At 34.7% G+C, this 23,054-nt stretch overlaps 1 protein-coding gene across 1 annotated transcript in view; it reads right to left on the reverse strand.

Annotated features, from left to right (window-relative positions):
• The window catches only part of SPRED1 (sprouty related EVH1 domain containing 1), a 115,304-nt gene that overhangs the window by 37,860 nt on the left and 54,390 nt on the right, over positions 1–23,054 (reverse strand). Inside the window, exons 2-3 of the mRNA XM_044231822.1 lie at positions 14,591–14,765; positions 348–516 (exon numbers count right to left, since the gene is read on the reverse strand). Of these exons, the coding sequence (XP_044087757.1) occupies positions 348–516; positions 14,591–14,765 (344 nt within the window). The remainder of the gene's footprint in view (positions 1–347; positions 517–14,590; positions 14,766–23,054) is intronic.

Genomic DNA, 23,054 nt, shown 5'->3' on the forward strand with positions numbered 1-23,054 from the left:
TCAACTATATTTGATTATTAGGAATGTTCTTTTTTTATGACCAAAACAAGGATATGATTGATAATAATAACACACAAGGATTTTGAAAGTTCTGCCTATTCCCTTTTCACACTCCTACTTAAAAACATTTAAATTATCTGATGGCTGCTATTAATGGGTTCAAGAAAACACATATAAGTGGTATATGTGACAAATATAAAACAGATTAAAAAACCCATTATTTTATCTTTGCCTAAAGTGAGCTTTCAAAACTAATCACATATATCACAAAAGATGACCTGCTTAAAATCACTCTACTCTACTACATATATGATAAACAAATTAAGAAAATAGTCAAGAAAACCTACCTTGAGAAATATCTTCTATAGCTCTTCGAATGCCTCTATCAAAAGCCCTAGCATCAGCAGGACTTTGAAAGGTAAGGCCAAATTTCTTGTCATCAATCTTCCAGTGGTGAAATGTTGGAGTGACCTTATTATAAATGAGGTCTTTTTTAAGCATACATTCCAAAACCACCTGCCAAAAGTTAAATGCCAAAGATTACTATACATATATCAAATAATCTAATGTAGCTCTTAAATACAAACTGAGGTGAGAATAAAAGCTATTATATTTCAGTAAATGCATTTCCTCCCCTCTATTACCCCCCTATTAATGTAGAGGTCTTGCTATTTAATCTATTTCATAAAGTCACTCAATACAGAAATTTTTAAATGCAATTAAAGAGGATTCTGGGAAGATGACAAAGTAAGAAGGAAACTTTCTCCCCACCTAAACAACAATTACACTGGCAGAATCTGTCTGACAGAACTATGTTGAAACTCTGAAGTCTGATAGGTTTGCAATTCCCAAGGGAAGACACAGACAGTAAACTGGGGTTAATTGGTCAATTTCAGCATTAGTACAGTAGCAGGTACCCGAACCCCATGTCAGGGAGGTATATACAACATGTTCCTTAGAGCAGCTCACACACAAATCACAGGAGCCAGGGTGGGTAAAAAGGACCGTGTCCTCCAAGTATCAGCAATCCGTGGGCTCTGATCACTGATGGCTAAGAGATGCAGATGAAGGAGAGGACAGCCACAGTTGTTACACCTTCCCTTACTGTTGCCAAGTCCCTCCTTGACAAATGGAAGAGATGCCCAGGTTATTTAAAGGACCAGCATCCCTTTTTAGCTATCTTTTTTTTTTTTTTTTTTAAACTTTTTCCCATTTTGGGTGCCAAACACTAAAGAGGAGGACATTCAAAAACAATTACATTCATTGGAAAAATCAGAAAGTGACTATTCATATCCAAGGAAATACTCAGAAAAGACATGAGAAGACCTAAATTTACACTTCAGGCAGATCCTCAGCAGAGATAACCTACAACAATTTAAAAGGGGGAAAAAAAGCGCAAATCTTATGGAAGGGTGTGGACAATGTGATTTCCAGAGTTAACCACATAATTAGACTCAATGTTCAATGTTCAACAAAAAGCTCAAGGCACACAAATGGTAAATTATTTTTCATTTTCCCACTTTAAGTAAAAAGAAAATCAACAGAAACTGTTGAGCACATCTATTAGACAATGGCTTTAAAAAAACCCCACAAAACTGTTTTAAGGAAAAAGTCAAGAAAATGACCTACAAACAAAATGAAAGTATTAATAAAGAGAAAATCTAAAAAGAAATGAAGAAATTCTGGAGCTGTAAAGTCCAATAAATAAAACAAAAAATTCACTACAGAGATTCAAAAGCAGATTTGAACAGGCAGAAAAAGATCTATGAACTTAAAAATAGACAATGGACATTACTGAGTCTGAAGACTAGGAAAAAAATGATTAAAGAAAAGCAAACAGCTTAAGGGACCCGTGGGACAGCATCAAGAGGACTAACGGGGGGGGGGGTGCCTGGATGTTTTAGTTGGTTAAGCGTTAGAGCCTTGATTTTGCTCTATGATCTTAGGGTCATGAGCTTGAGCTTGCGTAGGGCTCTGCTCTCAGGGTGAAGTCTGCTTGGGATTCTCTCCCCTTCTCCCTTTGCCCCTCCGCATTACTCCACCCCCCCCACCTCACTCTCAAAATAAATAAATCAATCTTTAAAAGAAAAAAAAGAGAGAGAGAGAGAGAGAGAACCAACATACATTGTGGGAGTTGCAGAAAGAGAAAAGGAAAAGGGGCAAAGAGAGTATGTGAAGAAACAATAATTTAAAACTTCATAAATTTGATGAAAGACATCAATATAAACATCAAAGAAGCTCAACAATCTCCAAATAAGATGAATTCAAAAGATAGCCACACATCAGACAGAGAGAGAATCTTGAAAGCAGCAAGATACACCTGAACCACCACATTCAAGGGGTCCTAAAAAAGAGTATTAGCAGATTTATCTTTAGAAACTTTGGGGACCAGAAGACAGTGGGCAGATATATTCAAAGTACTAAAAGGAAAAAAAAAAGTCAATCCTTTATTCTGGGCAAACCTGCCCCTCGAAAGTAGGATAGAAACTAAGACATTCTCAGATAAACAAAAGCTGAGAGAATGTTCCCACTAGATCTATCCTGCAAAAAAAAAAGCTCAAGGAAATCCTACAAAGTGAAATGAAGTAATACTAGACAGTAACTTGAAGCTGTATGGAGAAATAAAGATCTCAATAAAGGTAAGTGCATGAGCATTTTAAGAAGCAGTAGAATTTTAACACTGTTTTGTAACTGACACATAGTAAACCTTCAATAAACAGTAGTAGTAATGGTGATGTTGGTCATGAGGTGACAGCACTAATCCATAATACAATAACTGCTATAAAAAGCTAGATCAGTATTTGTGAGAAGACTTTTTTTAATAAAGAAGGAGGAGAAATTTGAATGATAAATATAAAGCACTCAGGAGCTCAAAGAGCTTATGGACAGATTCTGAGGAGCTAAAGTTAACGGATTCTAAAGGCAGTGAAAAATTTCAATCTCCAATGTTTTTTCTCCTTCTGAAAGAAATTCTAGATTATTTTATAAAAGGGGGAAGAGGAAAATGCCACAGTCACTAAGTAACTAAAACTTCTGAAGATATATTCCAAGTTATTTTGGGAAATATAGAGCAAAACTGTCATCATAAAATTACTGGACTGTTTGCCAAAAGTACTTAAAATAGACCAAGTCAAAAATGGGTACAAGTTCATTTTTGTTTTCATTAATAACAACTAACAATTTGGGAGAGCAGAGTAAAATTAAATATGTACTTTCAAACTACTATGTACTTTATTATAGCTGCTACCTTACAAAGAGCTAATTACAGGTTTACAAATTGTATTATCTAAGAAGCAGTACAGCTGGCAACCAGGCTTAAGTTTTTTCACAAGTAACTTTATGAAGTATCTTTGACTCTGAGGAAAAATCATTTCATTTTTGAAATAAAAATGCCAAATTCAAATTAGATTACTTCTAACCAAAATCAATACTTGTTATCTCAAATAGTTGCTTCATATCTAGTTTTCTGGAGGATATAAAATCCTTTATAAAGACAAGAAATATCAAACAATATTGTATTATCAAATATATAATTTTACTAATTATCTATTAATAAAAATTTGTCTTTCATGGCATGTTCTGAGCTGAGAGAATTTTAGACTTTTTTAAAAAGGAAAAGAAGGAACAATGACAGTGTTTCTCACATAAGAGCAGTTCAGCTACAACAGAAGGGAGGGAGTCAGTATTTAAATATATGTATGTCATAAAGAAAAGACTTAGGATCTGCTCTAGATTAAAGGAGAATAAAGTCGTGACATCTAAGTACTATGTGATCTCATACTGAAGGAACAAAAATGTTCTAAGAACATTTTTAGGACAATTAACAAAACTGGAAAATGGATGGTAGATTCAAGTACCATATTTATGTTAAACTTCCTAAATAGGATAATTAAACTGTGACTAAGAAAATATCCCTGTTCTCAGGAAAAATACACTGAGGCACAAAGAGGTAAAGGGCAGAATATATGCAAGCTACTTCAAATAGTTCAGAAAGTGTGTGTGTGTGTGTGTGTGTGTGTGTGTGTGTCTGTCTTTCTCTCTCTCTCTCTCCTGGAGGAGGGAGAGAGAGTAACAAAACCAATAGGCCAAAATGTTAAAGAATTCATATATGGATGGGGAGGTGGATTTCATGAATTTGGGTAAAAGATGTTCAGGAGATCTTATCCTATTCTTGCTAAAAGTTGACTCTCTGCAAAGAAATGAAATAGACAAACAAAAAACAGCATAAAAGCACAAATAAGTGGGGGCACTTGAGTAGCACAGTCAGTTAAGTGTCAGACTCTTGGTTTCGGCTCAGGTCATGATCTCAGGGTCGTGAGATTGAGCCCCACCTTGGGTCCCCACTCAGTGTGGACTCTGCTTAAGATTCTCTTTCCCCCTCCCTCTGCCTCGCCCTCCCCTCTCCCCTGCACACTCTCTTTAAATAAAATCTTTTTTTTTTTTTAAGTATAAATAAACAGAATTAGGAATAAAAGTAGAACAAAACTGAAACCATGGCAAAATTTTAGAAAGTAATAAAGAATACAGTGTAAGGTTTTATAAACCCAAATTTTAAAAAGTGAAATAGCCAATTTCCTAGAAAAACTTAATTAAAACTGATTGAAAACAGAAAACCACCAGAGACTTGTAACCATCAGAGAAAGTGAATCAGCAGGAAGAGTAAAAGGGGATGAAGAAGTGGAAAATGAGATACATGGCCATTCCTTCAGCACCTGAGAGATATGAAGACCACCAGCAAGAAAATTATCCCCTGTAGAGAATTTAGAAGAGACTGTTATCAGCAGAAATTGGACAAAACTGGTCAATGACTTCTAATTAAGACACTGTTCTAACTCCTGGTGGACACACAAACAACCACCCAAAATTCTTGGGCACAGACCATAACCCCTGCTTCTTTACTTGGCTCTTTCCCAAGCTCCCATAGGCTGTTAGATCTCCAAATTGCCAAACTAAAACAAAACAACCTTAAAGGAAATGTAACATGGCACAGCCATTCTGGGAAAAAGTCTGGCAGTTTCTTATGAAACTATCATACATTCAACAACTGCACTCTTGGTCATTTATTCCAGAGAAATAAAACTTAGATTCATAAAAAAGCGTGTACATGAATGTTCAGAGCAGCTTTATTTGCAATAGCCCAAAACTGCGAACAGCCTACATGTCCTTCAATGAGTCAATGGTTAAACAAATTTGGTACAAAGACATTACAGAGCACTAGCCAGTAATAAGAAGGAACAGACTACTGATATACAACCTGAATGAAACCACAGGGAACAACAGTCAATGAAAAAAGCCAATCCTGAAAGGTTACTTACTTATGATTCCAATTATATAACATTTTTGAAATTACAGAAGTAGAGAAGTGGAGAACAGATGGGTGGCTTCCAGGGGAAAGAGGAAGTGGATGTGGTTATAAAAGAGTAACAGGAGGGAGGATTCTCATGATTACTGAATTGTTCTATATCTTTTCTGTGGATGGTGAAACTGTATAGTTCTAAATACACACCGAAATAAGTACTAGTAAAAGTAGGAAAACCTGAAGATCATGGTTTTTACCAATTTGAATATATATTCTGACTGTTATACTATAGATTTGCAAAATGTTACCAAAGTAACAGGATCTCTTCATATTATTCCTTACAGTAACAATTAGTAATCTCTAATTTTCACAATAAAAATATCAATTAAAAAGTCTACAGAACATCTGCACAACTAGATTTCAGAAAAATGAGTATCAACTTCTGGTAGGGGAACCTAAGAGACATTAAGGACACTTTCTTATAATAAAGGACATCTCAAAGCAATAGCTAAATCATACTTGTGTCTGCAACACCAAAAATTCCATTAAATTCACAAGCCAACATTAGCACCAACATTTAATATTATTCTGAAGTTCTAGCTAATGCTATACAAAAGAAAGGTAAGTTTCATGAATAAGCTTTAAAGGATACCAGAAATGACACCCCTTCCCCCCAAAACAGCATTTACAATCAAACATTTTTGATGTGCCTAGGGGGGGAAAAAAATGAGTGTACCTATACCAAAAAAAAAAAAAAAAGATGACAAATTGTTCAGTGTTTTGAATGAGCAAAGATATACCAATAAAAAAGGGTAAAAATTACTAACAAGGGGGAAAACTAGTATCAGCAGATATTAAACTACATCAAACTAACACTTAACAATCAACAGACAAACCAGTGGAACTGAATAGGAACTGTTATCCTTCTGAAATCTAGAAGAAAAGTTCTCATCAGAAAATGAACCAGTTAGCACCTAGATCTTGGACTTCACAATGAATTTCCACTGTTCAAAGCAGCCAACCTGTGGCATTTTCTTACGGCTGCCCAAGCAGACTATTATAAGAAGTCTAAATCAAACCATCATACTATATCATAAACTTATAAAGTCTAGCACACAGAAGGCACTCAAATATCTGTTAATTAAAGGAATAATATCAATCAACTAATCTATTAAAGACATGCTACATTCCATTTAGATTCTAATAAAGCAAAAAGTAGTGAGAAAATATTTGAAAAGTTAAAAAAGTCATTAATTTGGGGTCAAAGAGTTTGGGCTTTAATTTAGCTATCAGGGAGGCTACTAACTATCATTAGCAGTTTAATGGCAGTTGGAATGTAATGGAAAGGATGTGCAATATATCACAATGAGATATAAAACAGAAACATCAAGAGGCGTCTGGGTGGCTCAGTGGGATAAGCCTCGCACAGGGCTCTCTGCTCGCTGGGGAGCCTGCTTCCTCCTCTCTCTCTGCCTACTTGTGATCTCTGTCAGGTAAATAAATAAAGTCTTTAAAAAAAACCACACAAAACAGAAACATCAAGCCAAGATAATTCTGATGAGCCTGATAGAACAAATCAGCCAGCATAAGTCAATCATTAAACAATTAAATATTACTTTAAAATTAATAATTGAATATTAAAGAGGAAGTATAACATAATAAAGAGGGTGCTGAAGCAAGGGTTATGCTGAAGTTTCTAAAAAGACGAAATAAAAGTAACTGGAAAGGTAACGTGGGACATATTCCAGATACTAATTTTCAAGAAACAGCTATTGCATGTCTCTAGAAGAAAGAGCATAGAAATGATAACAGGCAGGTTTTTTTTTTTCCTCTTTAAGGAATACAGGGACTATTAAAGAATTAACTGGTGTAAAACAACTGCTGGGAGGAAAGTCACAAAATTTATAGCTATCCAGAAAGCCATTCATAGTATAATTTATTATAGTCTCTAAAGATAACAAACTGTTAATTTTGGACTAGATGAATGTTATTAATTAGTATTTCTTCCATTCTAGGAATACTGGTTTGCCCAAGGTGCCTTCTCTAACTCGGTTTTCCTATTTTTCCATCTGTTACTTACCACGGACAATAAAAAGGCAACTGTTTCTTCCATTTTCATTTCCTCATGAGTAGCAAGCTGTCTGCCTATATTCGCTATTTCACATAAACTTTCAACATGCAATCTTTACAGTTATTTCGTTAATGTAAAGAGGGGAAGGCATTTCCCTAAGTTCGAAAACATACTTTTGGTGAATCACAAATGAATAATTCACTAAGGCAACATCATGGAAAGCACTGCTTTGGTAAACAGGCAGACACATTCAAGACAAATAAAAAGAGCAGTGACCAGACTGTAAGTTTTTCGTGTTGAGATAAGACGACAGCACTGTCTCAAGGAAATTTCTGGAAACTACTAAAGAAATATTAGATCCAGGTTTTAGAAAGTTCAGTATGATAAGCACTATAGAAGCCAGAGAAAAGTAAAACTGGGCCATGAAAAATATTAGGAGACTTATCTGCAGTAATACAGGCAAGAAAGGAGAGGTGTACAGAAGAAAGGAATGAAACAGAATCAAAAACAAAGAGCACTTGTTTGAAGAAATGGAAGAATCACTAACTCCTAGATCTATGACTATTATCGTTGCACTATTTGAATCCATTCACCATGTCTACAAAAAGTTCATGATCTTACATAGTATAGCATAAAATCTTAGTCAAAATTACAGATTAATTCTACTTTAAGGATACTCAAGATTTAAAAGTCCAAACATATAAATTAAAATATAAGGCCTTATCCAAATAGAAATTTTTACTCAAATGTTACCTACTTCTCAATAAAACCTCCCTTGGCTATCCAATCTAGTTTTAACAAACCTCCCTACAAAAAAATCCCTACACCTCTTTTCCCCTGACTTGTTTTTTTCCCCTTAGCACTGAGAACTATCCAGCATTTTATTGTGTTTATTCTAATATTTCTTTGTCCCTCACCAGAATGTTGCCTTACAAACTGGGACTTATTTATTTACATATCCCCAGTGTGTAGAACAATGTCTAGCACACAGTAGCTACTCAATAAATACTTGTGACATGAAAGACTCACCTTTAAAAAGGGAGTATTCCCTTTTGATAATGTGGGATTCAATGAATTTCCTTTAGTGCAAGGTAAGTCAAAAACTCATCACATACTGGCAACTGAAATATGAATGAGAGTAGTATGAATGACTGACAAGAAAAATTCAGAGTGGATTAAAAAAGAAAACAATAGGGAAGATACTGAAGCCTGAAGGAGTCTAGTGAAATTGGGAGAAAACTGGAGGTACAAAGTGATAGATTATGCAGGACACTCTAAGAGCAAGAAAAGGGGAATAAAATAGTAATAACATATGCAAAGAAAAGCAGCCAAAAATGATGATGAGGCTCAGATGTGGAAAAGTTGGCTACAGGAAGGAACTGCTACAGTCAACAGATGAAAATGAAAGCTAGAGGATGGTGATCTAAATGGCACAGTGTCAACAGAGGGATGTACATACATGGGTGATAGAGGAATATCCTGTAAGAGGAGTAAGGAACAAGAAAAATCCTGAACTATCTCTACTCCCACCGCCACTTTTCCCCCAACTCTGTGGTATTATGGTGACAGAACCAGCATCTTCCAAGAGACAGAGCTGCTGAATCCTGAACAGAAAGTTAGTTAATGCCATTGGTTTTCAGTGGAGGAAGCGTTCTGTAGGACTGAAGTTTCACAATGGAATAATTCACTGAGGTACAGTGGGAAAGGCTAAGCAGAAAACTGTTGTTCTGTACTTTTATGAAGTTCAATCCAAGACAAAAAGATGATCCCTGATCTTCTAAGGTTTCCAATAGTGGAGAGTGGGTAAGTTTCATTTTTTAAAAAGTCACTGCTATATTTTAACTATTTTATTTTCTTCCTAGAAATAAACATTCTAATTTTGTTTCAGGTTCTGGCAACTTAACTGGAAAGAAGCCCCATTTTTAAAATGTGCCTTTTTAAACAACAGAACTATTATCTTACAGGCATTTTAACTTTTTTTTTTTTAAGATTTTATTCATTTATTTGACAGAGAGAGATCACAAGCAGGCAGAGAGAGAGAGGAGGAAGCAGGCTCCCCGCCAAGCAGGGAGCCTGATGCGGGACTTGATCCCAGGACCCCGAGATCATGACCTGAGCCGAAGGCAGCGGCTTAACCCACTGAGCCATTTTAACTTTTATAACCATTTTTATCCACAACCCAATTACTTATTAATCCAAAAAACAATTCCTTTAATCTTAGGCAAATTCTTAAAACTTAAAATGCTTCTTATTTTTCCTTTCTTCATTTTAATATTACTTTGTCACTTTAAGCTTTTAGTTATATCTATAACTTTGCTTTGACATAGCAGTGTCTTTTTCTTGATTCCAGAGTATTTTTAGTAATCTAGATGTTGTAAGAATCCTACGTTCTCTTTCTATCTAGCCTACCCCATTTCTTGTTATCTCGTAGTATGTAACTTTTAATAGCATAATACATTTAAATTAAATTTGTAGTATTTTTATTGTATACTACATAAAATATTCTAAATAGTTATTTTAGAATCCATAACTTAAAACTGTGTTGAGTAATATTTGAGCAAAATTTTAAATATTTTTTTTTAAAGATTTTATTTATTTATTTGAGAGAGAATGAGTGAGAGAGAACATGAGAGAGGAAAAGGTCAGAGGGAGAAGCAGACTCCCCAAGGAGCTGGAAGCCCGATGCGGTACTCAATCCTGGAAGTCCAGGATCTTGACCTGAGCCAAAGGCAGCTGCTCAACCAACTAAACCACCCAGGCACCCCAAAATTTTAAATATTACTGAGAGTTTGTTCAAGTACTCACAAAGACTAAAGGTATATATAATTTAGTGTTCAAATTTATATATCACATGCAATTTAGCTAAAATGGTCAAATAATACAATCTATACATATGGTAAATACTTTGATAAAATGTGTGCCTATAAAATAGGACTATCATATTAACAGAGAAGGGTCACTATATCCAGTGAAAACTGAATGCAAAAGAGAAAGTTTCTATCATGGGAAATGTGAAGCTCAACAGTGAAGTTAATCCAAATTAACAGTTAAATTTTAGTTAGCATTTTTTAAAATGTGATCCAAGATAACACTAACTTTTACTGAAGAAACCAAGGCTATAAAGATTTAGAAGGAAATGGAGGCTACAATTCATATTAAAAGAAAAAAAAAAAAAGCAGTTCTGAGAATCCATCCTTGTCAAAAACTATTCCACCCATCCCCAAGTGTCATTATTACCTAATTAAAGGTAGTATTTCATTACCTTCGGCTATAACACCAAAGCCTGGTGTTTCTTTTGAGTTCCTTCTCAATCATCAATAAAGTATGAAAGTCGATGTAGAGCAGAACTTTCCAACTTTTTCCTCAGGCACACTTAGAAAAAGAACATTTGTATGGCAACAAGGAAAAAGGAGGAACCGCTAGTGGTGAAGAGACAAGCAGTCTGGGAGCTCCAGCCACGTTGACCTATTCTAATTTACAGCATGAAAGGATGGCTGCGAAATAATTCCACCTTTGCAAGCATCATAAAAATAGGCAAGTTACAGGTAAGCATCATAGAAAATAGCTTCTAATCTCTCTGAATGAATGAATGAATGAATGAGCACTGACCTAATTATACAAAAGGCCATCTTCCTGAAAAAAATCCCAGTGAGCCTGCTCTTTATCTGAGCTCCCTTTCTTGTGAAAGAAGAAGAAGAAGTAGTAGTAGCAGCAGCAGCAGTACTGAAATATAACCCTTTGGGAAATGTAACAAGACATTTTTAGTACAGTAACTATAAATCAAAGACTGGAAAAAGTCTTCTACCTGAGTGCCTATATTTTACCTTTGAGAAAAGCCACCTTTCTTCTTCACTATTGTTAACCAGTATTCTGACTAATACATACTCTTTAAAGTATTATCTAGTATTTCTTTATTAGCTACACAGGTATTTCTTTATTAACTATTAGATTACTAATTATTGATCATTTCTTAGAGGGCACAAGTTTTCTCGTAGGTATGAAAGGCAGGTATCTCACTTCATTTCTAGAATTCACCTAAGGTAGAAAATTCTAAGATGCGACTCACATTTAAAAAATGGGTACAGAATACAGCTTTTACCAAATATCTTTTACATGAATTGCATGGTTACATGAACTGCATGGAAATAAGTTAGTTGCAGTTTACTCACCAAGGATTTTAAAGAAAACCATCATTAACTTGGGAAGACCTCTGTAAACTTATAGACAGTCATAAGGTACTTCTTTTTTAGATAAATCATGAAACTCGAATCGAGAAAAATGGATTAAAATAAAACCAATTAGGGCGCCTGAGTGGCTCACTGGGTTAAGCCGCTGCCTTCGGCTCAGGTATGATCTCAGGGTCCTGAGATTGAGTCCGGCATCGGGCTCTCTGCTCGGCAGGGAGCCTGCTTCCCTCTCTCTCTCTCTGCCTGCCTCTCTGTCTACTTGTGATCTCTCTCTCTGTCAAATAAATAAATAAAATCTTTAAAAAAATAAAATAAAATAAAACCAATTAATGAAAACATCAATAGATAAGGACATTAATGATCTCAAAATGCAGTGATAATGAAAAATGTATACACTTCAATTCTGTTATTGCTTCAGAATTATCTTGGTCAGATGTACATTACCCAAGAAAGGGGGCCAAATAATGTGCTTATTTCAATGTCCCTGTCCCATTTATCTTGAGATTCCGTAAGACTGCTATTTTCAATTCATCTCCAGGCATTACTGCCACTGCCTTTGATCACACAAGTCCCCATCACCTAAACTCTTCACTATTGCTTATTCTTACAAGAAAAATGGCAACCTTCCAACTGAAAGTAATTTTCCTTTTATGTCTACACAGAGATATACTTATCATCCTTGTTTACAAATAAGATTCCTCTAGGCAAAATGGTTGGGTGAAAGAAGACATGTTCTGATTCCTAGGTCAGTGCTTCTATCTTCTTGTTAATCTATTACGATTCTATACCGTAGAATTAGGTTATGGGCTCAAATTAAGTCCTGACAAGGAAATAAGTTTTTGTGTGCTCTTTCTGAATCCCAGTTTTATGTCAAAGCCACACTATAAGCAACAACCTAATCCATCAATCTGAGCTTTCACTGACCAGCTTCACTCCTAATTAATGCAGATTTGGTCCTGTATTTAATTATCCTAAAGTACACTGTCCACCATCATTAATATAACTAATACTCTGTTTCACTCTGATATTCCTTTTCTCTACTTCTAGGTCATCCTTTCCTTATTTTTATGCTTGTTCTAGCAACTGTTTTCTCCAACTCTTTCTCCACCTTTGACTTGTCTTTCTTCCTATTTTTACAAAATTAAAACATGCCTAAAATCTTCAATATTTCATTCAGTTCCTAAAATCTACAACCTCTCCTCCAACATTTCCATTATTATTTGCTCAGACAGAAGCATAAAATTCCAGGACAGGTCACTGTATGTTCTTTCTTAGAAGTTTACGAGTTTTATTTAAATAAGCATTAGTATGCATTCCAACATCTTATGCAAACTCAAAACTACCTTTAAATATTTAAACTTTTAGAAACAGTATGTTAATTATATTATATACACTTACGACTTCAACTGGGGTTTCCTACAATCCTAAAACCACATTCTGGTTAATTGAGGTACCTTGTCAGGAATGAATCATAAACTAAAAAAACAGAGCTGGAAAGCTTTCAAGAAGATTTAGGGTAACTCCATTTAACTGAGGCAAAAACTGGGGCACAGACAATTTGGGCAAATTTCTAAACTACTAAAAATAACTCAGTAATAAAAAATACCCAAAAACCAAACCAGAATTAAAAGTAGATTTAATCAAAATGTTCATGTATTGAAAGAATTATTTGGAACTTAAAACACATTTCCAACAGAAATAACATTACTGATGGTAAGTAAATGGGCTTACAAACTAGTCCACAATTACATATTTGAAGGGAATTCTAGTTATTTTCAAGAATCTTGGAAATTTTTGGCATTTTATTCTCCTTTTGCTTCTAAGTGTGTGCTTTCCTTTTGCTTGATGCAGAAATGACATTAACAACTCTCAGCTTCTCAGGTATGACTGCAGTTGTTTTTTGGTTCACAAATGAGATAAGAGCTTTCCATACCAATTAAAAGAGAGTAAATATCCAACATTATCAAAGTTTAGATTCAAATTTTAAAATATACAGACGGAAGGAAACTCATCTGGTAGAAAATAGTAGTGTTAAAAACTAGTCTGGCAAACAGGTAGACTTATGAGCCCAGAATAACTAGATTTATAGAGAATGAAGAGAAAGAACCTGAGAAAAGAAACTGCAGTTAGGAGCCAGTAAAATTTTCTCTAAGGTTCCAGATATTTATGGTCTCTACAGCAACTACTCAACTCGGTCACTGTAGTATGAAAGGGGCCATAGAAAAAATTAAATGAACAAGTTAGGCTATATTTCAAGAAAACTTATTTATGGACACTGAAATTTGAATTTTATGTAATTTTCATGTGTCACAAAATGATTATTCTTCTTTAGCTTTTTTTCAATCATTAAAAAATGTAAAAACCATTCCTCTTTTTTTAAACTTGAAGTTGTTGTTTCGGTGTTTTTGTTCTGTTTTGTTTTGTTAAGTTTAATTTATTTGTCTCAGAGAGAGAGAGACAGAGAGAGAGAGAGAGACAGAGAGCATGAGAGCAAGCACAAACACGGGGAGTGGCAGGTAGAGGGTAAAGCAAGCTCTCTGCTGAAAAAGGAGCCCGAGGTGGAACTTCATCCCAGGACCCTGGGATCATGACGTAAGCCCAAAGCAGGTGGTTAACAGATGGAGCCACGCAGGTGCCCCTATAAAAATCATTAACTCGTGGATCTTACAAAAACACATGGTAGGCTTGGGTATTCCCTATAATCCCTGTGGATTATAGTTTGTCAACCACTAGTCTAGGGGAGAGTGAGAAAGAAGGCAGGCAGATTATACTTGGTTTAATAACTGGGGGGGGGGGCTATTCATGATTAAACCTAATAAAAAATGCAGCTCCTTTCTAACACAATACATTAATGAGTCCCAGCTGCAAAGAAACAGGCATGTTTCACTGTCCTTAACATTAAAAGAGCTTAGAAATATAATCGCTGATCCTGAGCAAAAATCATTCTCCTAAGGGTACGCTAATGAAAACTTTAAGTAGATAATTCATTCTATAGAATCTTAAAATTATAGCAGTAGATACATTATTCATTACCATTTTGTCCCTGAGTCGCTCTCCACGGATAAAAAAGTCAGCACAGCCATTCTCTTCCTGGTGAGGGACTTTGAAGACAGTGACGCAGCTCAGTCCACTCCCTCCAAGTGGTAGCCATCCACCACTTGAGTCATCCCGGGTCATCACCACAGCTCGCACTCGTGCATAACTATTACTAAAACAGATGCAAAGATGAGAAATTAGGTTTTCCATAAACAAGAAACAGCCAAGCTGTCAGTCTTATCTGAGAAATCAAAAACCACATTAGTTAATGTGTGGTAACTAAAAATGTTTCCAATTTCCATGACAATCTACAAAGTAACCTACTTGCAGAGAGGTAAAAAACCACAAACTAACTTAAAAGATCAACCTTTATCTTGAAGACTAACCTTACAATAAAAGACTGCAAATACTGTATTTCAATTCATCATTTGAGTAGTTTAAGCACATGTGATTGCCATGGAACAAGTCATAAAGGACCCCAGAGACAAATATTGTCAATCTACACAGACCACCATTAAACTGGTCTATTTATGTCCACCTGTTGCCATATAACCAGGACAAATTAATGCTATATTTTAGCACATTTCATTGTGATATCTCTAAGTTTCTAACATTTTTAGATTATAAAAAAAAGTGCTGAAACAAACACAGTACAGATACCACGTTTATTTCCTCTATAAATCACACAAATCATATAAAGACAAATGTTCTGTTTCAAGAACTTATCAAGTAAACTCATCTATAGAAATTTTTCATGCTCTCTTTTTAGCAGTCTCTAAAGAGACCACATTCTAGTTCTAGCGAGAATCATTTCCCAATATTAACCACAACTGTTCTTTACATAAAATCTAAGAAATGTGTCACATAAACTAATATTCTAGATTATTCGTATCTAAGCATTTTAGTTCCAAACTTTCAATATAATAATTAATAACTCCTTTCTAAAAGTAGCACACCTTGATAACTTCTTAAAAATTGTATTAAATAAAACTTAAACTTGTCTTGGTTACTATGACTATCAACTGAGGTTCTATGTAACAGTTCTGTGCTACTTCGTGTCTTTACATGTTCCAAGTGTTAGGCTGCCAGTTGTCATTTCTGTTGTCCTAGTGCTTGTCTGAAATCCCCCCAGCTGGGTTTTTTTTTTCTCACTTTACATATTTATTTTGTTGAGGTATATTTTATATATAATATGTTAATCTTAAATATAAAATTCAACAAATTCTGACAAAATGTACACATCTGCATAACCAACATGATCATCAAGATATGAAACATTTTCATAACTCCAGAAAATTCCTTTAAGCCTGCTTCCTATCCAACAAATAGGTAACCACTGTTGTGTTTCTAAACAAATAATTAGCTTTGACTGTTATGGGGTTTCAATATCTATGGAATCGAACAGAATCCCCATTTGTATCCTTTTTTTTTTTTTTTTTACTTATTTGACTCATTATGCTGTTATATTAGAAGTTCACGCTATTTTACTTGTTAAGTAGTCCTCTCACTGAATAAATACATCACAATTCACTTATTCTTTCTTGTGTTGATGGGCAACTTGGATTGTTCTTAGTTGCCAGCTATTATGAATAAAGCTGTTATATAAATATTCTTGTACAAGCCCTTCTGTAGACATATTGCTTTCATTTCTCTTAATATGGAAAAATGGAATTGATGGTTTACAGGATAATATGTTTAACTAGAAAAGAAATTAACAAACTGTTTTCCAGAGTGGTTTTATCATTACACATTCCCATCAGTAATGTATAATAATTTCAGTTGCTCCATATCCTTGCTAAAATTTGGTGCTTCCAGTCTTTTAAATTTTACTCATTATACTGAATTTACAGTGGCAACCCATTATGGTTTTAGTATCAATTTCCCTGATGACTCATGGTGTTGAACAACTTTTCATGTGGCAATGGGCTATTTATATGCCATCCTCTTTTTAAGTCTTTGGTCATGTTTTTATTATGCTTTTATTATTGATTTTTAGACATTCTTTATATATTCTTGGCCCAAGTCTTTTGTCAGAAAGCTGTATACTTTTAAAGCATCGCTGTGTTGTGGTTGAGTGAGGAGTTTAAAGTCATATTTTCACAAGTTGGATCCTGGCTCAGCAACTTACAAGCTGTGCGTCCTTGAGAAAGTTACCTTTAATAATTGTAAACAATGCCTGACACAGAATAAACAATATTTAAGCATGAATTATTATTCTTACTAAAACAAAGAACTAAAATTGTAGTAATCATCCTGGTAATTCAAAGCCAAGAAGGATCTGGGAAAAGATAAAATTTACACAGTCAACCATAATTCTCTATTATTGGTATCAAACTAATTCTTTAAGGGAAGCACTATAACTCTTTAGCTTTACAAGTTATTGTTCTAATCTTTTTATTACTCAGTTACTCTGAGGCTCTGATTCTTATCTGGACCCCATTTTTATCAATCTTCACCTCAGAGAACTGGTCAGAAGAGGTCTGAGTGCATAGCATAGAAGTTGGTATAATGCACGTATCAAGTTGGAGTCTTCCTCTTAGGACAGGCTGGAACAAGTACCTCTACTATAAACATGGCATGTATACCAAGAAGCCAGGGAAGCGTGTTACAATGACAACCAGCTTGGAGGTAAAGAATCAATACTAGACAAAGGTCATTTGGGTAGTCAAGAATTTAACCTAAGGATACCCCAGAAGCACAGCATATAACTTGGACATACTAGGTTCAGATTAAATGTTTGTGAACTGAACTCCTTCATTTAAAGGTCAATATTTAAAGTTCAAAGAAGTCACAAAGGTAGAACTTGGATTAAAACCAAAATTCAAGTTCCCAACAAGCACTTAAGTATTTATTTTACTGTAAGATCCTGACTCTTCGTTCTCATCTAATGTTGTAGTAAACTGGGAAGTTTAAGAACTTTATCCTAGGTTCTACAAGACTTAGAAACCCCAAAGAGTAAAATAACCCGTATGTAGAAGCTCAGGTACATTTTGACTTCAGAGTGTAAAAGTAGTTAAACTCTTTAGGGCATAAACTCTTATTTTTTCATCTTTGAATTTTATTAATTCTCATTTACAATTTGTGTAATGCTTCTCAGCATTTTATGTATTTTTTTAAATATAAAAATATCCACAAATAACAGTATGAGAAAGTATATTAAAAACCCTAAGTAGTTATTTTAGGATGGTGAAGTTTAGCATTTTCCCTTAATTTCTGTTTCTTCAAGATAATTTTAATATTAATATTTACAAGATGAGTGATTTAAATATAGAACTTACATTTTAACTATGTCTTGGCTTTATTCAAGATACTGTAAAAATTATATAATGTCCTGTGTATGAATGCTTTTTCAAAAAAAGCATCCCTAACATAATTCTCTTTGTTAACCCAATTACTTTGTTTTCTATTTTATAAAGTGCCACCTAGAAGAGACATATTGTCCTCTAGAAAAATCAGATAAAACAAAGAACTCTTTAGGAGAAGAGTAATAAGGCTGCCTGATTCACTATTCACTTTAATACAATAAAAGAAGTTTTCAGCTGACCAGTAATTTATATACTTTTTTAATCTCACTATACCAAATACGTCACTTAATTATTCAAGCTGATCCTTCAAGTTTTAAACTATCCCAGAAGCTTATATAAGTAAATCTGTATTCCTCCTACCAGGCCTTCATTAGTTTATAATTTAATAACTCAGCTTCCAACTTTAAGACCTAAGACTAGAATCTGTACCATAAAATGTTTCAAGTTGTTCGGTAAATGTGTGGGGTGGGGCTTTGGTGTTTGTTTTTAAGGACAGACCTTCCTTCCTGCCAAAGTTAATCTTCTCACCTGTGCTTTCAATTATTATAATCTCTTTACCTTCAAATGTCTTCTTTGCCCAAATGAAAGTAGTTAACTCTTATCTAAAACATGCGACCTCTCACCTAAAGACTAATGGCAGCTCTTACAATTTGTCATACCTGCTTTTCAGTAGAATACAATTTGTACTCGTAATCCCCTCTTTCTTTAGATAAAAGTAATTTCAGAGCAAGGAACCAAAGTATATTGTTCTATTTAAATTAATAATAAACATTTTCCCCTGATCCTGTAAACAACAGAAGCCCATTTTAGTAAATGGGGAAAATAAAGAAAAATAATACTTGCCATGATACAATTAAAATCTTAAGAACTTGCTGGATTTTACTCTCTGTGTATCATATTTGTAATCTATCAGTCTATTAGTCTAAGACAACAGCTATTTATGATAACAATTTGTTGTTATTGCTAAGAATCCAACAATTTCCCTCTTGAGCTGCTTTAAATATTTAGTTGAAAGGCACTTGTTCTCAGTGATTTATTTAAAAAAGTCAAATTTGACAATAACTACTTCTATAATTTTCTGAAATAGTTCAAACTAAAGCTCTATTCTTCCCTGCGGTAGTGGACTACACAATAACCACTTTTCAACAGCTTTTATTCTAGTAAAACGAAGAGGCTCTTTTGTAAAACCTAGCTGGGTTTCATTTATCTTATTCAAAATCTAAATTGTATCTCAACTGCTATTCTCTGATCTCATCTGAACAACTGTATCAAATATATCCTTTCACCTATAGTCAGCAAATTAGAAAACAAATGAAGAAGTACAGGGGAGAGGTAACTTGGATTGGCCTTGGGTGGTAAGAATAGACCCAAGCGGAAAGAAAGGATTTGGGTCTGTTTGGTGGAAGAGCCAGGAGGACTTACTGATGGGATTAAGCAAGTGTTCTAAATTATCTAAAATTCTTAGTCACCATGACCTTTATTTCCTAAAATTTTCAACTGGCACTTCGATAAAGTTAAAGGCAAAAGAAGAGGACCAACATGAAGATAAATTTTGTCTTATATTGTTCCATGTAGTTTCTTTTGAAATAGCAATACTGTATTATACATAATCCAGAATAACTCTAAAGCTGTACATTATTGTATTTTGTGGCAAATGCCTATTTTGGTTGCATTTTCAAATGTGCACATTGGTAAAACATTTCTTATCAAATCAGAGTACAGTTATAGAAAATTCTACAAGCCCCAATACTCTAATATGCAAAATGTCCTTGGCCTAAAAATGGCTGTCATTTCTAGTTTCTTTTCTCCCTTATACCATACTCTTGCTCCTCCATTATTACCAAGCCTGTTATATACATCTACCCAAACACCTTCTTGCTCTCTTCATTCTTTCTATATTATCTAATTTTCAACTGAGTTGTCCTTCTATTGATTTGCATAAAGTCTGTATATTAGCGATGCTAATCCTCTGCCAGTTATATAAATTATAAGCATCTTCTGATCCGTGGCTGCTTTTATTTTTGTAAGGGCTTTCAAAGAACAGAGCTTTTCTTTCACCATGGTGAAATGTATTTCTTTTCCTTTATGATTTGTGCTGGGGACTTTCTATAACATCTCATACAAACCTATTTTAAATCTTTTACATTCTATTAAGAGATAAAACTTTTTCTTATATTTTGCTTATTTATTTGACAGAGATAGGGAGAGAGATAAGAAGTAGGCAGAGAGGCAGGCAGAGAGTGAGCAGGGAGCCCCACACAGGACTCGATCCTAGGACCCTGAGATCATGACCTGAGCTGAAGGCAGAGGCTTAACCCACGGAGCCACCCAGGCGCCCCAAAACTTCTTTTTCTTTTAAAAATCATTTCAGCGAACAGAATTCTCTACTTTCTCTGAAAGTAAAAAAGTCCTTAATATCACCATGTCTGGCAGAATAAATACTCCTGCACCTACTGAATTATACCCTATGATCACTCACCAGAAATTAAATCCAGTTTGGTCTTTGTTTCTTAGCCCTACATGATTCTGTTTCCCCTGGGCATGGCAATCAAGTCTGCTATACATACCGCTGGTGAACTGAGTGAGACCCATTTTCATTAACTTCTTTTTGTATTTAGGGTCTACTATGGTCCAGTATGGATTTATACCAGAAAACATCCCTATCCCATTCCAAAGCCTAAACCAACCTCTAAACCTTCTTACCCTTCCATGCTTTAACACTTCTAGGTGTTATCTTTTTTTTTTTATTTCATGAAATAGTAAATATTACTTCAAACAGACCTCAATTATATTTTCACCAAAACACTGCCAAATTATTACAGTGATGTTGCCAATACACATCATTTACGCTCTTACCTAAGAAGTTCCCTATAAAGAGGATTTTTTTGTGTGTTGTAAGCTCATCTTTATTTTTTTAAATTAGCATAATATAATTATTTGTTTCAGAGGTACAGGTCTGATTCATCAGTTCTATATAATACCCAACGCTCATTACAACACATACCCTCTCCAATCTCCATCACCCCGTTACCCCATTCCCCACCCACCTCCCCTTCAGCATCCTAAAGAGGATTTTTAATATAGATTTACAAAGCTTGGAAGTACAGACAATTTTATAACAAGGAGTGGTCAGAAATTACTTAGAAAGTCATAACAAATTTACAATATATTTATATAGACAATTCTGATTATCACTATGTTACAATACCACAACTATCTGTAATGGAAGCTAGGAAATACAGCCTATATTTCCAGGCAACCATGTGCCCATCTAAAAACTGGGAACACTATTACTAGTAAAACAGAAAAGATACCCAGGACTAATTAGCAGTCTCTGGCAAAAAGGTAAAAGTAAAAAATTACAAATAAAAACTTAAGACCTTGGAACCAAACTGCTCTCAGAATGAAGTACAGAAGTATGCTGGGATAGGACCATTATTTAATGGCCAACAAGCAATGAGAAATGTATACATTTAGGAAACAGATTCAAGAAAAAAAACAGAACTGTACAAGTCATTTCGTTGTTTTGTACACTAATGGTTCTTAAATTGGGGGCTCAGGGTAATCACTGATACTACTGAAATTGTGATTAAAGCTACAAACTATCTCCCCTGAAGAAAATACACATTAGACTTAAAAAAAAAAAATCACATTTGAATACAATTTTGGGGATTCACAGTCCTTGCAAATGAGTTACCTGAACACTGGCTGAGGCAGAGTTACATCATCCCCTCTTAAGCAAATCAAAAAAATTATTACATTTCCAAGGAAACAAAATATACTAATATCCAGAAAACAAAAATAAAACTAACAGAAGATCAATTAAAGAGGATAAGGGAGGCAAACAAGGAGGTCAGAATCAGAGACTTGATGATGCTATACTGTTTGGCTTTGAAGATGCAAAAAGGGGTCATGAGCCAATGAATGCAGGCCTCTAGAAGTTGGAGAAGGCAAGGAAACGATTCCCTAAATCCTCCAAAAGGAGTGCAGTCCTATCACCACCTTGATTGCAGCCCAACAAGATCTAGTTGGATATCTGACCTCCAGACTACAATAAAACAAAACTGTTATTTTTAAGCCACCAAGTCTGTAGTAATTTGTTATAGTAGCATCAGGAAAGATGAGGGTAAACTTTCCTGAGAATATGAAAGCAATCCAGATACAGGAGGCAAAGTTAACTATTTTCTATTTCTAACTACAATAGTACCAAACAAAATTGCTAGAAATACTAAAACAAAACAAAACTTAGAATCCCTTAAGATTTGTTCAGTACAACAAGAATTTATATTTTTCCATAAGGAGATATTTACTGTGACAAAACATTCCATGTCCTCAACAGTATATTTAAGGTAAGTATTACCATCCAGGTATTAAATATTATTAAACAGAGTGGTTAAGAGAAAAAGGAAGCATTAAACAGAAGTAAATCGGAACGATATAGCACTTCACAGTATAAGTACTTATTTTCTCACCCATAAAAAATACAGATGGTATTCAGAAGATAACCACATTACTACCCATTCATCTATTCAATTATCCAGGGAACATTTATTTATATGCTTCATACAGAGACAAAATTTAGAAGTTATGGTCTCTTCCTAAAAGCTCATAATTTAGTGAGAAATATAAATAGTGGGGTATATTAACACAAAATGGGGAGTACAGGAGATGACTAAAATTTACATTTGATGTGGGTTCTGAACAGCATTATATCAGATGGAAGAAAAGCTAAGAACACTCCATGGAAGGAGCATGACACAACAAGTACACCAAATTTAAGGACAAACATCAAGTTAACTTACTGAATCTTACTGTATCAGGTCTTTCATACCATGGTCTAAGTTAGTACTCTATTTTTAACACAATAAAGAGACCCACAAGATAAAAGTCTATCAAGGGAGTAGAATACTTTGATTTGTGTTTTTAAAAATCTTTCCACGACCAAGTGCAGTAACAGAACTTGACTGCATCAATGCTGATGAGACAGGTTATTTCAAAATTTTACAGATGGGGCGCCTGGGTTGCTCAGTGGGTTAAGCATGTGCTTTTGGCTCAGGTCATGATCCCAGGGTCCTGGGATCCAGCCCTCTGTCGGGCTCTCTGCTCAGCAGGAAGCCTGCTTCTCTTTTTTCCTCTGCCTGCCGCTCTGCCTACTT

This window comes from Neovison vison, chromosome 13, assembly GCF_020171115.1.
Source record: "Neovison vison isolate M4711 chromosome 13, ASM_NN_V1, whole genome shotgun sequence".
In the NCBI taxonomy this organism is placed as follows: Eukaryota; Metazoa; Chordata; class Mammalia; order Carnivora; family Mustelidae; genus Neogale; species Neogale vison.